Here is a 17,603-nt window from a genome sequence, read left to right as displayed (position 1 = left end):
GGCTGCAGCAGAGGTGGTAGCAGTTACAATCAAGGTATGTTTTGAAGATAGAAGCCAAATCAGAGGTAGGGTGTATGAGAAAAGGAGTAAATAAAAATGACTAAGGTTTTAGGTATGAGAAACAGGAAGATCAAATTGCCATTTGCTAAGAAAAAGAAATGAACAGAGGAGTAGTTACCATGAAGGGAATATGAGTTCAGTTTGCATATTCCAAATTTCAAGTGCTTACTAGACTCTGGTGGAGATGTCCAGTGCAAATCTGGGGCAACCTAGGAGAGGGCTAGGTCGAAAATTTAGAGGAATCAGCATGTAACGGTGCTATTTAAAGCCATGACCTCATGAACAAAAAAATTAACAAACAAGTAAACAGTGAAGCCATGACTCTCAGTGTGGCCAACATAATGAACACAGTTTTTGAAAAAACCATCCTGGAGAATTTCCTAGCAATCCAGTGGCTAGGACTCAGTGTTTTCACTGCCATGGCCAGGGTTCAATACCTGCTCAAGGAACTAAGATACCACAAGCTGCAAGGTGTGGTCCCCCAAAAAAGAAAAATAAATTAAAAATCTTGATCAACTGAATACAGGCAATTCAATTGGATACAAGAAAATCTGTATCCAATGCAAAGGATACAGATATCTTTGGGAAAAATAATTTGGTAAATTTTAGTTCCTTTCCTTCTTTAATCATTAATTAAATATTAAAATGTTATCACAATTAAATACTTTTTATAAGGACTTTTTATACTTTTTAGAGCTACTGAAAGTTAAAGTAAAAAATAACTTCTCATTTTCAAATAACTTTAGTTATTGAGTTTTTATAATATTGGCTAGTTGATTAGCCAACACCAATATCAGAGCTGAAAGTTTCTATGAGGGGGAATGAAGAGGGGAAAAATAATTTGAATACCTCCTTTTCATGGCATACCCTTCCTTTTTCAGTTGTGTTTATTCTACTTGTCTCTTAGTCACTACATTTCATCAATTTTGGACTGCTGCTTAGTACTTCAGTTGTACAGTAAGTATCTATAATAAAATCTCTTCTGATTCATCCTCTCCAGTATACACATTCTAAATCCTATTTTACTTTTTTACTTTTTACTGAAGTATAGTTGAATTACAAAGTTCTGTTAATTACTGCTGTACATGAAACTGACTCAGCCATATGACAAATATAGATTCTTTTTCATATTCTTTTCAATTATGGTTTATCATGTGAATCCCATTTTATACTTAAGAGTACAGGAGAAAATAGAGGCCCCACTGAAGATTTGTTCATATCACATAGCAAGTTAATGAATAGGAAAGTCAGGACTGGTGCCTACCCTTTTACATTTCCAATTTTTTTATGTCTTTTCATTAAAATCAGTTTGGGAGAGAAGCAACTTCTTAAAATTCCACGTGCTTATGGAGCAGTTTTGGGATAATATTTGCTACAGATGACCTTGGCTTACAAGTGAATTCCTTCCAGAGGACCCTAAATTAGTCTAGCAGAGCCAGGTGAAATGTTTAGTCAGAGTAAATAGCAACTTTACTATTCCAGGGTTACCAGAACACTGAAAAGCTTCATCCCTAAACAACTTAAAGTAGCTACAGACTTAAGAGTCCCTTAGGGCCTGCTCTACTTCAAATATTTACCAAAATACTCCCAAAGCCTCTGAGTAGCAAACAAAAAGACCTTCACTCTGAGGAATAGTATAGTTTGTCAACACAAATCATTTGTTAAGATTTATTAATTTGAAAAAGTCTTAAGAACTTTCATTTGGTTATTTTAGTCTCATCCTTTACTTTAAAATTAAAACCTTACAATCCAGCATTATATTCTTCCAAATTAATACTGCCAAATGTTATTCCATTTGAAACCCTTAGGGAATTCCCTGGCAGTCCAGTGGTTAGGACTTGGCATGTTCACTGCTGTAGCCCAGGTTCAATCTTTGGTCAGGGAAAGAAGGTCCTTCACATGGCATGGCAAAAAATAAAAACAAACAAAACACCCAAGAATATATGACAAATACGCTAACCAGAATAGGGTCATTACAAAACAACACTTTGAGGATACCTCCAGTTCAGTTCAGTCTATCAGAAGTGTCTGACTCTGACTCTTTTTGAGGATACCTAGGCAGCCACACATTTCAGTTCAGTTCAGTTCAGTCGCTCATTCATGCCCAACTCTTTGCAACCTCATGGACTGCAGCACGCCAGGCCTCCCTGTCCATCACCAACTCCTAGAGTTTACTCAAACTCATGTCCATTGAGTCAGTGATACCATCCAACCATCTCATCCTCAGTCGTCCCCTTCTCCTCCTGCCCCCAATCCCTCCCAGCATCAGGGTCTTTTCAAATGAGTCAGCTCTTTGCATCAGGTGGCCAAAGTATTGGAGTTTCAGCTTCAACATCAGTCCTTCCAGTGAACACTCAGGACTGATCTCCTTTAGGATGGACTGGTTGGATCTCCTTGCAGTCCAAGGGACTCTCGAGAGTCTTCTCCAACACCACAGTTCAAAAGCATCAATTCTTCGGTGCTCAGCTTTCTTTATAGTCCACCTCTGACATCCATACATGACTAATGGAAAAGCCATAGCCTTGACTAGACAGAACTTGGTTGACAAAGTAATGTCTCTGCTTTTTAATATGCTGTCTAGGTTGGTCATAACTTTCCTTCCAAGGAGTAAGCATCTTTTAATTTCATGGCTGCAATCACCATCTGCAATGATTTTGGAGCCCCCCAAAATAAAGTCAGCCACCCTTTCCACTGTTTCCCCATCTATTTGCCATGAAGTGATGGGACTGGATGCCATGATCTTAGTTTTCTGAATGTTGAGCTTTAAGCCAACTTTTTCACTCTCCTCTTTCACTTTCATCAAGAGGCTCTGTAGTTCTTTGTTTTCTGCCACAAGGGTGGTGTCATCTGCATATCTGAGGTTATTGATATTTCTCCTGGCAATCTTGATTCCAGCTTGTGCTTCATACAGCCCGATATTTCACATGATGTACTCTGCATACAAGTTAAATAAGCAGGGTGACAATATACAACCTTGACATACTCTTTTCCCGATTTGGAAAGGAGTTTTGGAAAGGAGATTTGGAAACCAGTCTGTTGTTCCATATCCAGTTCTAACTGTTGCTTCCTGACCTGCATACAGGTTTCTCAGAAAGGAAGTCAGGTGTCTGGTATTCCCATCCCTTTAAGAATTTTCCACAGTGTGTTGTGATCCACACAGTCAAAGGCTTTGGCATAGTCAATAAAGCAGAAATAGATGTTTTTCTGGAACTCTCTTGCTTTTTCAATGATCCAGCGGATGTTGGCAATTTGATCTCTGGTTCCTCTGCCTTTTCTAAAACCAGCTTGAACATCTGGAAGTTCATGGTTCATGTATTGCTGAAGCCTGGCTTGGAGAATTTTGAGCATTACTCTGCTAGTGTGTGAGATGAATGCAATTGTACAGTAATTTGAACATTCTTTGGCATTGCCTTTCTTTGGGATTGGAATGAAAACGGACCTTTTCCAGTCCTGTGGCCACTGCTGAGTTTTCCAAATTTGCAGGCAAATTGAGTGCAGCACTTTCACAGCCTCATCTTTTAGGATTTGAAATAGCACAACTGGAATTCCATCACCTCCACTAGCTTTGTTCCTAATGATGCTTTCTAAGACCCACTTGACTTCGCATTCCAGGATGTTTGGCTCTAGGTGAGTGATCACACCATTGTTGTAATCTGGGTCATGAAGATCTTTTTTGTATAGTTCTGTGTATTCTTGCCACCTCTTCTTAATATCTTCCATTTCTGTTAGGTCCATACTGTTTCTGTCCTTTATTGTGCCCATTTTTGCATGCAATGTTCCCTTGGTATCTCGAATTTTCTTGAAGAGATCTCTGGTCTTTCCCATTCCCATATTGTTTTCCTCTATTTCTTTACATTGATCATTGAAGAAGTCTTTCTTATCTCTCCTTGCTATTCGGTTCTGCTTTACTGCCATGCTAATTTACTCCTAATCATGCTGAAGCTCCAGCCCCTCTCTTTCCCACTAGAAAGTATTTTCAAATCAGCAATTGCTTTGGCTAATTTTATGCCATCACGGCCTAATATAATTCTAGAGGTGTTACAGTGTCTGAGAAACACCTTTTCCAACTGATCCCTCCATTTCCACTACCCTGTCTTAGCTGAGGACATTCTTTTCCATCTAGGCCATTGGATTCAAACCCAGCTGATTATGAGAACCTCTGAGAAGTTTTTAAAAATAGATTTTAGGGCCCCGGGAACATTAATTGTTTTTAGCTTTTTATTATATATTGGAGTATAGTTGATTAACAATGTTGTGTTAATTTAGGTGTACAGTAAAGTGATTCAGTTATACATACACATGTATCTACTTTTTCCAGTTCTTTTCCCCATTTAGATTGTTACATAATATTGAGCAGAGTTCCCTGTTATGCAGCAGGTCCTTGTTGGTTATACAGTTTAAACACAGAAGCCACCATCGTGAGAAGCCCATGCACCACAGCTAGAGAGCAGCCCCTGCTTCCCACCAGCAGAGAAAGCGCACATGCAGCAAGGGAGATTCAACACGGCCAAAAACAAATGGGCAGGTTAAAAAATAAACGTTTACAAAATACAGCAGTGTGTATACATGTCAATCCCAGACTCCCTAAATATCTTTCCCCTCCTCCCTTCCCTACTAGTAACCATAAATTCAGTCTGTGAGTCTGTTTCTGTGTTGTAAATAAGTATCATTTGTATGTTCATATGTATCAGGTTTTTTGATTCCATATATAAGCAGTATCATATGGTATATTTCTCTGAATTCACTCAGTATGACAATTTCGATGGTGTATCCATGTTTCTGCAAATGGCATTATTTCATTCTTTTTAATGGCTGAGTAATATTCATACACACACACACACCCCACATCTTCTTTATCCATTCTGTCTGGAACCTGCATTTTTAATGACCTCCCCAGATAATTTCTAAATTTGAAAACCACTGATGTACAAACTTTGAGGTGCATCCAACTTCACCTGCCGGGCTTGTGAAAGCACACATTGCTAGTCCCCGCCTCCAGTTTCGTAAGTCTGGGGTGATGCTTAAGAATATGCATGTCTAATAAATTCCCAGGTGATGCTGAGTTGCGGGTCTAGAGCCACTCTTTGAAGATTACTGATTTAGATCTTCGCTGTAATTGCTTAATTGCACTTTCTGCCTCAGACTCTTTCCTCTCTAACCCACATTCCTGCTGCACCAGAGGGATAATCTTTCTAAACTAGAGAATTACAAGTTACTTTATGGAAAACACTTATCATAGTGATTGGTGTTAACAGTAGATGCTCATAAAAATGTTCCAAATTTTAAAATGCCATTTATATTAACAACAATAAAACTTTAGTTACTCCCTATGGCTTAGCATAGCAAATAATAAGACCTTTCATAATTTTCATAATTTAGGCCAAATTTCCAAGTCCACCTTCCTATTTCCTCTACTCCCATCCCTGCATTCTACACTGGCCAAAGTAGACTACTCACTGTTCCCTGCATTTTCATACCACCTATAACCTTTTATATTTTAAAATATAAACATTTTATTTAAAAATACTACCACATGTACCAAGCCTGTCTATTGTAGCTTCCCTTGTAGCTCAGTCGGTAAAGAATGTGCCTACAGTACAGGAGACCCGGGTTCGATCCCTGGGTTGGGAAAATCCCCTGGAGAAGGAAATGGCAACCCACTCCAGTATCCTTGCTTGGAAAATTTCCTGGATACAGGAGTCTGGTGGGCTGCAGTCCACGGGGTCCCAAAAAGTCTGCACGACTGAGTGACTAACACTTACTTACCACATGCCCCAAAGTATCATGGAAATTCTTAGACAGAAAGTAGACTACCTTCACTTAAAATCTATGTCTACAAGACCATTATAAAATAGTGTCCCCAAAATAAAAATTTCCCTTAAAAAAGAAATACATCTAAATTGTCTGGTGGAGCTATAACTTAATATGTCTATTTCCTTAACTTATACATTATCTCAAGCAAGCACTAGGAAGATCCCCTGGAGAAGGGCATGGCAACCCGCTCCAGGATTTTGCCTGGAGAATTCCCATGGACAGAGGAGCCTGGTGGGCTACAGCCCACCGGGTCGCAAGGAGTCAGACAGGACTGAAGCGACTTAGGCTTCACTCACACACATGCAAGCACTAATTCCAGTGACTTCAGAAATTATCAAGTATGTCACATATGGTACACTTTTTCCCCAGGCAGTAGAAGTTGCAACATTTGAAACAATATTGCTCTACATATTTTTTAAAATGTCAGATGTGTACCTTAACTTCCAAAATCCAGTGAGGTAGGCAGAGCAGAGAGATATAGCTCCGAAGTAATTTTCTCTACAGCATCCTGTCCTGCACATTAGTTAGGCTCAAATAATGTTTTAAATTATTTGATTTGAATTGCCATACTTGAAAACTGATTACACATCAATAATCTAGATTTTTGGCTTTCTCTTTAAGAGTCACCAGCTCATCCATTAAGATGGATATTATTAAACGAAAAGAAAGTCTTGCTTTCTGGCCACAGGTCTGTACCGCCCACCCTAGAGTCCACCTCCGGCCCCCAGAGCTCCCCGCAGTTTTCCGGCCTCGAAGCCTCGAGAACACAGCGAGGCTGCGGTGGTTCCCATGCGAAGGACAGTGACAGCCTGTGAACGTAGGCGAGAAGGAGCGGCCATCACGCTCCAGACCAAGATCCCTGTGCCTGGCTATGTCCTAGGCGGCTGGTCAGTGGGAGAGACCTGCATGTGTGGCTCGTCAGGACTCGCATCAGGACAGAACATTCCAGAATCCCGCTGCTATCATGAGATCTCCAAACCGAGATGGGAGTCCTGCTGGGGAGCCGGGCGCACCGGCCTCCAGTAGAGCGCACCCGAGTCAAGCCAGGGCGCCTGCCCGACTCCGCACAGCAGCCGAGCTCGGCCAGTCTGAAGGGCAGCGCAGGGCCTGCAAAGTTGTGGTCTTGGGACTGTCCTCCGATAAAGAAGGATCTGCAGGCTTATGATGTTGTGTGACACGTTGCTGTGTTGAAAAGCAGTAGTTGTGTGCGCGTGCATCAGCAGCGCCGAGGCGGTGGGCGAGTGTGTTACAGAAGTGTGAGCAGAGACTGCGTGGGGTCCGGGAGACTCCAGGGAACCCAGCCCAGCGAAGAGGACAGACGTGGCGGGGGCCTGCAGTGCTAAGGCAGGAAGTCACCCCAAGGCAGCGATGTCCATCTGGGGTCCTTGTCCTGAAGTCCTCCAGCCCAGAGGCCCAGGGAGCTGCACCATTTTGTGGGCGTGCCCACCCCAGACTTGAGCTGTAATTGGATTATCCGCCCCCCGCCAAGGGGAGAATGTAGATGAGGTTCTGCAATTGGTGCCGGTAACAGGGGTCTCACAGCTGAACCTTGGGAACACGTTTTCAGCGCAAGGTGTTAAAACGAATGGAAGGATTGCATGCATTTGTCAAGGAGGGTGTCCCCATGTTGGCAAAACTAGGTAATAAATGGGTCTATTGAATTTTAAGTCTTGGTGAAAATGTGGAGAAATTAGAATCTTCGTGTTGGTAGAAATGCAAAATGGTACAGGCACTATAGAAAACAGTACGGAGACCCGTAAAAAACTTATAAAAAGAACTACTATAGACCCAGCAGTCCTGCTTCTGTGTATACACTCAAGAATTCAAAGTAGGATCTTGAGCAGGTATTTGTATACCCATGTTCATAGCAGCAGCATTATTCATAATAGACAAGTGGAAGCAACTCTAATGTCTACTGACAGATGAATGAACAAAATGTGGCATATACATACAATGGAATATTGTTCAGCCTTATACAGAAGGAAATTTTGACATGGGTTACACAATGGATGAACATTGATGACATCATACTAAATAAAAAGGACAAATGCCACTTATATGAGTTACATAGTCAAATTCAGAGACAAAAAAGACAAATGGTGGGTGCCAGGGGCTGGAGGAAGGGATGAGGAAGCTGCTGTTTAGTGGATATAGTTTCACATGTGCAAAATGAAAAAAAGGTCCTGGACTTCCCCCCTGGCGCTAGTGGTAAATAATCTGCCTGCCAATGCAGGAGACACAAGAGATGCAGGTTCCGTCCCTGGGTCGGGAAGATCCTCTGGAGAAGGAAATGGCACCCCACTCCAGTATTCTTGCCTGGAAAGTTCCATGGACAGAGGAGCCTGGTGGGCTACAATCCATGGGGTCACAAAGAGTCAGACACGACTGAGCACACACACTGAACTCTACACTGAAAAATGGTTAAGATGGTAAATTTTGTGTTTTTTTAAAACACAAATAGTATTTTTTTTTTAATTTAAAAACTTAAAACATTAAAGAAATTTTTTTAGAAGATGCATCATCTTTGGATCTGTCAGCTTTCCAAGGTATCAACCAGCTGAAGCTGAAGAGTAGTTTAACACGGCAGGCCCTCTCCAGGGCCACCACCTCCAACTAACTCTCCTAGCTTTCTCTCTCATGCCGATGCCCAAGTGTCAACTGCCAACTCTTCCCCAGTTCTCCCTGTCTCTTCTTCACCTGGTCCTCTTCTCTCATTTCTGTTCCTTTCAAGGCCACTGCTAGTACTTGAGTTTGCATCCTTTTCTCTAGCTCATGAATTTACAGGATGTTTGGAAGATCTTGCTCATTACTTCCCAGTCTGTCCTTTTAAAAATAAAAATCACATGTGTATAATTTTTCCATCCTAACTAGTCTTTATACAAAAACAATTCCAAAGATGTTATGTATGGTCTATCAAGAGATAACTGTAATATCAAGTCTTTTCTTTTGTTCCTTTGGCTATTTTAAACATATACTTCAAAAACTCTGTAATAAAATGTTTGAAATATATTAGCTGGATTATTCAAGAACTCCAAGTTGTTCCATGTTCATACACTCACCTATTTATTTTTAAAGATATTTTTTGATGTGGACCATTTTTAAAGTCTTTATTGAATCTGTTACAAGATTGCTTCCGTTTTATGTTTTAGTTTTTTGGCCCCAAAGCATGTGGGATCTTAACTCCCTGCCAGAGATCGAACCCTCACCCCCTGCATTGGAAGGCAAAGTCTTAACCACTGGACCGCCAGGGAAGTCCCACCTATTCACTTTTTAAAAGACAACAACAAAAAACTACACACACACAAACTTGCTCACGTGATTGTTCTCTTTACTAGATTATGAGTTGGGGGGGGGGGGGAGCAGAAACTGCATCTTATTCGTCCTTATATTCCCTGTACTAGAGAACACAGAACACAACAGACACTTAGAAAACATACTCTTGTTCCTACATTCTCAATCTCTCAATCTCGATGTTTTTGCCATTTTCTTACACTAAGCAATAAAACTAAACTGGACCTAGTGCTGCTTCACCCTCATTACTACCAGCAACACTGCTTCTAAATAAAGCATAGCAATATTTCGGAGCATTTTTTTCTTCTTCTTACAAAACAAGTATAAATCATTCTATCAACTCCTTGTGTTACAAATTAAATAGAGTATCTTATCCTCAAAAGTATTTCAAGTTTCTCATTAATTTCTAAACACTAAAATGTCTTCTAAAATCTCTTATGTAAAAGTTATACAAATAACACATAAAACTATTCTACCAAAGTACTCATAAAACTGACGTTCATTTTTGAAGCTATGAGGTCCTACACACAGATCTAAATGTGTAAGACAAGAACCATCGCCCAGCACCTGTCTGGCTCACTTTGTTTTATTTTTGGCTGCGCTGGGAGTCCGCTGATGCACACAGGCTTTCTCTAGTTGTGGCCAGTGAGGGCTCCTCTCTAGCTGCAGTGCGCAGGCTTCTCACTGCGTCGGTTTCTCTTTGTTGCAGAGCATGGGCTCGAGAGCATTAAGTTTCAGTGGTTGTGGAATATGGGCTTAGTTGCCCTGGGGCACGTGGAATCTTCCCAGAGCAAGGACTTCACTCATGTCCCCTACATTGGCCAGTGGATTCTTAACCACTGGACCAACAGGAAGTCCAAGAAATACAAATATTTAAACAACTACTTTTACATATATTTGTGTCAGACATTAGGGACAAACTTCAATTTCTATCTAATGTGAAAAATGTGTATATAGAGAAGATTAGTTTATTAGTTTCAGGATTAAAAGGGGTTAAGGTTATCTTGAGTTTTTGAGGCCATTAGTTATGAAAAGATTTCCATTATCTTTCATTTAAATATCTTTAGAACTGAGCTTTACTTCAGGGTTTTCCTAGCAAGCAAATTATCTATTCACTCACAAATACTTTTGACAAAACAGTGTGATAAAGGGATGGAATGAGACTCATACACTCCTTCATTGTTTAACAGAACGCTGTATTTTATGCCAGATTATATAAACTCAGTATGTTATCTCTTGGGAAAAATATGACTATTTTCTCAAAGTGTAAATTTTATTTCGGTATATATAAAGTACAGATTTTATTAGATGACTCTGATTCCCGAAATAACAGTATTAGGATGTGTCTTATTTTAGGTTCTAAAAAAACTGCATAATAAAATAGTATAAGTAGATATAAAGCTAAAACACAAAGCACGTACGTATTTCTATCTAGCATAAAGGAGAATGTCATGTTTCTTTCTGTACAGCCAAAAGGTTTCCAAAACTATGCACTTGGTTACCCTAGTAAATTAATACCTGTGCCACAGGACATTTTAAATTTCTGAGTAGAACACAGCTGCTGGACACAACACAAAACGCTAGCTCGAGGTAGTTTACATCTTCAATACTAGACAGCATCCTTTCCACGACAGGATGTCTTTGCAAAACTGGATTTTCAGCAGTTGAGGTAAGTAGTATACAAAAAGCACAGTGGAACAGAGTACTGGCAGTGTTTAAGCTGATTCTAAAGTTTGTGAAACTGTTTAGCAACCACAATTACTTGTGGTCAGGACATAAATTCTTAGTGTTTGGACCTAACAGCTTAATAAACGGAATTATCAGACATTTCTTTTGGCCGAGGTATACTGTAAAACAACTAAAACAGTAAAGGGCACCATAAGCTGAGAAAGTATTGAGGACGTCTGTGGTATAGGCAAGATATACACTAAAACAAAACTGTCATTTCACTGTTCATTGTCAACCTAGGAAATTTTCTAAACAGTCATTTAAGAAGAGGAAAAAATATATACAAACATACATACAAAGTTTCGATTTTTATTGAAATCTTGTGTTAGGTATCAAACAAAATTTGCTTTCTTCAGATAAAAATATTCTCTCCGGTGTATCCAGATAACTGCTAAGCCTAAATTGGTCCTCCAATGTCTTGTTTTTACTGTCCTCATGAAATGTTCATATGCACTGAGGATGTTCCCAAGAACACTCATCGCGTAAAGGACCGTACGTGGCGGCCTCTGCCACTGCCTCCACTGACAAACTTTCCTCTTGAGCCTCCACTGCCGCTGTTTGCACTTGCCCAGGAAGGCCCGAGCCCCCCACGACCTCTGGAAGCACGGTCACGAGGACTTGGGCGGTAGCCTATAAAAGAAAGAACATGATTTTCAGTCGCAACATCCTTCCCTTTCCCATTATGTAAATACGTTGAACCTGTGATACCAAGCTCAAACCAAGACAGGGACTACTGCCTGCCCCTTTTAATATTCAAGTGCACGTTCTGTGAATGTGCTGAAGACCACTTTAAATAGTTCAACTGTCTAAACATAAGAACTACATCTCAAATAGAGCTATTATTTTAAAAATGTGTATTTGGGACTTCCCTGGCAGTCCAGTGGTTAACAATCTGTGCTTCCACTGCACAGGTAGGGGAATTAAGATCTCCCATGCCTTATGGTGCAGTCAAAAAAAGAAAAAAAAAAAAAAATGTGCATTTGAAACCAAAAGCTACATCTGACCAGAGAATTTCAGACTTGATGTAGGAATGTTTTAGAGGGGGAAAAAAGGTTATATACTTACGTACATAAGACAATCCTGCAACAGAAAAGAATATAGTTGACCCTTGAACAACTCGAGGGTTAATCCAATATAATTTATGTTGGCCCTCATATCCAGAGATTCCTCTGCATCCTTATTTTAAACCATGAACCATATTTATTGCTAAAAAAAAATCTACCTATAAAAATAGACAACCCTTGCAGTTCAAACCTGCCGTTGCTCAAGAATCAAACTGTATACTCCATGAAGATATCTCAGTTTAGTCAACATGAAACCACTGATTATATACACAGTTCAGAATCTAAAATTTTGAGAATTTATACAGAACATGTACACTGGGCACTCATTCACAGACATAAAATTACATAGGCTTTAGAATTATATGCCTACATTCTAAAATATTCCCTCCCAGAATGAGAATATATGACATTCAACAATCTGAAAAGGATGATTCACCTCCCTCCTCCTCAGCAACAGCAAGAAGGAAGAATGTGTACCTGTAGAACTAAGTGGTCGTAATGGTGGAAGAGGACCCCTGTTAAAATTGCTCTGGCCTCCACGACTTTCATTGTAAGTTCCTCGAGGAGTATTCTGAGCACTCCAACTGGAGCCTCTTGTTCCCTCCCGACGACTGTAGTTTCCTAGACATGGACAACACGATCAAAATGTACTTGTACCACAATTCTTCAACTGGATTAAGGAAGATATGACACGTTTTTCTTAATTTTCAAAAGCAATGGAAGAGAAACTATGGAATTTCGTACATGAAACACAGGTAAGAGTGGCAGCACCATATACAGTCAGAAGCAGAGGCTCTGGAACCAGACTGCCAAGGTTCAAATCCTCGTTCTGCCCGTGTGTGTGGCCTGCCTATTTTGTGTGTCCTGGTCAGCTAACTGACAAGTCTTCTCTTCTGCTAACTGAGGGAACTAAAAGAGTCTGCCTCATGAGGCTGATGAGAGTATACTACGTCAAGTGTTTAAAACAGTTCCTAACACAGTTATGTGTTTACTATTACTGTAAGCATCTATTCTCTTTGGCTCTCACTCTCTCAACTCAAAAACATGAACACCTGTCACCAATCCACTAGTAAAATATAAAGTTTATATTTTAGAAATTCAGCTTCTAAAATCTTGAAACTTTGAAAATACATTAAATATAACATTAGGAAGGAAGGAGATAAAAGAATCAATGGTGAACTACACAGAACAATCTTAAGGAAACTGTTGATAAGGATAACTGTGAAAATACTGTATGGATATTATTCAGAAAGGATAAACACAATTCTCAATGCAAATAGGAAAAGTTAGGCAAGACTTTTTTAAGCTCAACAGTAATTATGTAATTAATCAAAAGTTAACTTAAAAAAATATTTTTTCACAGAAAACAACAAAATTCTCTAAAGCAATTATCCTTCAATTAAAAAATAAATAAATTTTTTAAAGAAGATATTTTTCCTAACCAATAAAGTACTTTGCAAATGGTACCACTGGTCTAGAGCTAGCTTAATTTTAGTAACAGAAAAATACTTTATTTGAATCACTTCCATTTAAATAACTTCTATTCAATATTCTAATACTAGAAGAACTCATTAGAAAACATTTATTAAGTAGTTATCTTTAGCTTAGTCTCCAAAATTTACAGCTTATGACACTTAAGAGCATCAAAACAATCCACTCAAAAAATGGGCAGAAGACCTGAATAGACATTTCTCCAAAGAGGACATACAGATGTCTGACAGGCATGGAGAAAGATGGTCAGCATCACTAGTTATTAGAGAAATGAAAATCAAAACTACAATGAGGTATCACCTCACACCAGTCAGAATGGCTGTCATCAAAAAATCCACAAACAACAAATGCTGGAGGGGGTGTGAAGAGAAGGGAACCCTCCTGCACAGTTGGCAGAATGTAAATTGGTACAGCCACTGTAGAGAACAGCATGGAGGTTCCTTAAAAAATTGAAAACAGAGCTACCATATGACCCTGCAACGCCATTCCTGGGCATTTAACTGGAGAAAAACATGATCTGAAAGGACACATGCACCCCAGTGTTCACTGCAGCACTGTTGACAATAGTCAAGACACGGAAGCAACCTAAATGTCCATCAACAGAGGACTGGATAAAGATGCGGTATGTATGTGTGTATGTATGTGTGTGAATGCTAAGTCACTTCCGATTCTTTACGACCCTATGGACTGCAGCCCTCCAGGCTTCTCTGCCCATGGAATTTTCTAGGCAAGAATACTGGAGTGGGTTGCCATTTCCTATTCCAAGGGATCTTTCTAACCCAGGGATTGAATCCATGTCTCCTATATCTTCTGCATCGGCAGGCGGGTCTTTATCACTAGCGCCACCTGGGAAGCCCATACACACACACACACATACATATATACACATATATACATATACACATGGTGTGTACACACACACATATATATACACATACGCACACAATGGAATATTACTGCCATTAGAAGGAGTGAGATAATGCCATCTGCAGCAACATGGATGGAATTAGAGTGTCATACTGAGTGAAGTAAGTCAGACAGAGGAGGAGAAATATCATATGACAGCCCTTATATGTGGAATCTAACAAGAAATGATACAAACGAACTTACTTACAAAATAGGAGACTCAGAAAACCAACTTACGGTGGCCAGGGGGAAGGGACAGTTAGGGACTTTGGGAAGGTCATGTACACACTGCTATGTGTAAAATGGATAACCAACAAAGACTTTTTATATAGCACTCTCCTCAAAGTCACATGCCAGCCTGGAGGGGAGAGAGCTTTGGGGGAGGATGGACACATGTATGTGGATGGCTGAGTCCCTCTGCTGCTCACCTGAAACTACCAAAACATGGGTAAATGGCCAACACAAAATAAAAAATTCGAAGTTAAAAAAAAAAAGTAGTTACCTTTTGAAGCAGGTGGTGTGAAAAACCTATTCTGACTGTGAAAAGCACCCCGTCCTCCCCGATTGCCTGAAAATCCACCACGCGAAGAGATCTTCTGCGACACTTTGAGTGGCCGTTTTGGTGGTGGTATTCCATCTTGAGGGACCACTTCTTTACTTTCAGCTGCAACAAAGTCATCCACATGCATAGATGGTGGTCTGCTTGTGTTCTGTTTTCTCTGACGAAAAATATCATGGGGTCGTATACCCTGTCCAAATCCTCCCCTGCCCCTTCCTCTTGGTGGTGGCACAACATGAGCTCGCTTGGCAGGTTCAATGTATTCAGATTTTCCACTATTAAAACAAAAACATTCCATGAACACCTCTCTTTTACACATTTCCAGCAAAAACATAAGTCAATCTTTGTAATACTGAAAACTGCGTTATCAATTATTTCTTACCCTAAATATGTTAAATTTGCAAATATCCCTACCACCTTCCAGGGAAACACACACAAAAAAGAGCTAAGAATGGTACTCAATGTTCTACTGACATGACTAACAATTTTTAAAAAATAACCCAGCTTGCTCTTTTTCAAACGTCCTAAACTTTCATAAAGTACAACAATGTAACAAACGGACCAGTGTCCTGGCCAAATTATTATCTTCTTAAAAAATTCAAGACGATATTTATGACTCAAATACTACATCAGCGTCCTTTTTCCTTTAATAGTCACGTGTTTTAAATTACACTAAAATAACTAACCTTACTTGACCCTATTCAAGATCTGCAGCAAAGTGTATTTTACCTTGAAGTTATAAAGGTCTCGTGCTTGTGCTTCCCAAGTTTGAATCCTTTAGTCGTCTTGGTTCTTCCGGGAGATGACGGCTCGGACAGAAACGAGCGCTCTAACTCTGAGTGTAAGTCAAAGTCACTACAACATTTTTCAGAGAGCTCAATTAAGTCAACCTTAACCTGCAGTCATAAAAACAAAACAAAAAGAAAAATATACCTTAAATGCAGCTATTCATGCAGCATTATACTTTAAATGTAACTATTAATGTAACATTTGAATATAGCAATTCCAATTTTCTATAAACTATATTTGATTCTCATAAGAAATTACAGGTCAGCCTCTTTCCTTCCTCTTTTCAAAAAGCAGCATCACTGGTAGTTTAAAAAAAAAAGTCTTAGCAATTCAGCTGCTTTTATTTCAGGGGTTGGAGGTGGGAAGTTAGCATTCTTACTCAAAGAAGGGCTATGAGTCTGAGATCTTTGCTGCCTGACAATGAACTTAGGGTTTCTCTAAATAAATTAACAATGGAGTATCTCCGGAACTTTTCCAAAAGAATCTGAAAATAACATACTCCACAAGCCTTGTACAGTCACTGTGTTATAAAAGGATTCTGTACCAAGGATCTCCAAGTTTTATGAATTTAATGAGGTGCCAACCAAAGTCAACTTTCAGAGGAATGAAAATTATGTTTACTTAGGTTTTATCCAAATTAATTAAAACTAAAAGATCAAAGATGTGGCTGCCATCATCCTTCCTAATACATCTATGAGAAGCATAAAGCAGGCTCCATTAAAATCTTTAATTATACTTTTACCTATTCAGTATTAAGTTAAATAATGTCAATTCCCGTTCACACTATAATTACTTTAGCAAATGTCTTTTTTACATTTCCCCAAAGAGCAGATACTACAACCTATTTCTTTCCTTAAACCCAAATAAAGAAATCAATTATAATTTCGTCAGATACTACTCTATGTCTACAAATATAAGAAACCAAAGTGCTTCACAGTACTTATGCAAAAACATGGTTTTCCCCTCATTCTCAAATGTACAGATCATTAATTAGAAAGGCAAAATCAGTAGCATAAAAAAAAATAGTCCTCGACACCATTAAATGGGCAACTGACATAAAAATAGTGCAGTGTGGTCCTGAGACAGACTTTTGACAGCCATATAATATGTCATCTATTTTAGTTCTAACAACATGCAAAGAAACAAAAATCAACAACTTTTTCCTAAATATTTAGTAATAAAATTACTTATACCAAATCCAGATCTGTGTCAATTTCCTCAGCCTGAAATGGAGTGAACCACATAGATTTCAACTGATCATCCATGACATCAGCTAGCACATAAGCAGTTCTAGAACAGAAAAAGTATTTCTTAAAAAGCAGAATTCCAATATCAGGTATTTTGGCTTAACTTCTAAGTAAAACCTGTGAGCAACAGAATTAAAAATATTACCCTCTAAAATATTAGCAAAATTAGCACTTTTAAAAAGACTCCTTCAAAAAACTACTTAAGAATTAAGTATCCTTAAAAACTAGCAACTTGGGAATTAATCTTTCTGTAACAAATTTTGATTTTTCAATAAAATAAAACAGAGCCCTAGCTTTCTTTCCAAAAAGCCAAATTTATAACACTGTACCAATGTGCAATTTTTCTAAATTTAGAGAATAATTTCACCACATTAAACACTCATTATCTCTAGAACGACAGTGCTCCAAAGATCAAGAGGCATAGCCTCTAGATCAGGGATCAGTAAACTATGACCCTATTCGGCCAACCTGCTCTTGTATAGCCTGCAACCTAGGAATGGGTTCCACATTTTTAAAGCTTTTTTAAGAAAACCAAAAGAAACAAGCAAAACGCTACAGAAGTGTATGCAACAGAGACTGAACGTGGCCTGCAAAGTCTAGATTTTTTCTTACCCAGCCCTCATGTGTGCTGTGCTGTGCGTGTTCAGTCGTGTC

General features: G+C 39.2%; 1 protein-coding gene across 2 annotated transcripts in view; it reads right to left on the bottom strand.

Moving 5' to 3' along the window:
* Positions 1–11,182: 11,182 nt before the first annotated feature.
* The window catches only part of VIRMA (vir like m6A methyltransferase associated), a 63,262-nt gene continuing 56,841 nt past the window's right edge, over positions 11,183–17,603 (bottom strand). For both annotated transcript variants that reach the window (XM_043483233.1, XM_043483232.1), the window contains 5 exons: positions 16,896–16,992; positions 15,643–15,809; positions 14,857–15,188; positions 12,435–12,578; positions 11,183–11,523 (listed from right to left, as the gene is read on the bottom strand). In XM_043483233.1, the coding sequence (XP_043339168.1) occupies positions 11,369–11,523; positions 12,435–12,578; positions 14,857–15,188; positions 15,643–15,809; positions 16,896–16,992 (895 nt within the window). In that variant the 3' untranslated portion in view covers positions 11,183–11,368. The remainder of the gene's footprint in view (positions 11,524–12,434; positions 12,579–14,856; positions 15,189–15,642; positions 15,810–16,895; positions 16,993–17,603) is intronic.

This window comes from Cervus canadensis, chromosome 12 (assembly GCF_019320065.1).
Source record: "Cervus canadensis isolate Bull #8, Minnesota chromosome 12, ASM1932006v1, whole genome shotgun sequence".
NCBI lineage: Eukaryota > Metazoa > Chordata > Mammalia > Artiodactyla > Cervidae > Cervus > Cervus canadensis.
The sequence above is the reverse complement of the archived record's forward strand: the minus strand, read 5'-3'. Positions and strand labels throughout refer to the sequence as shown.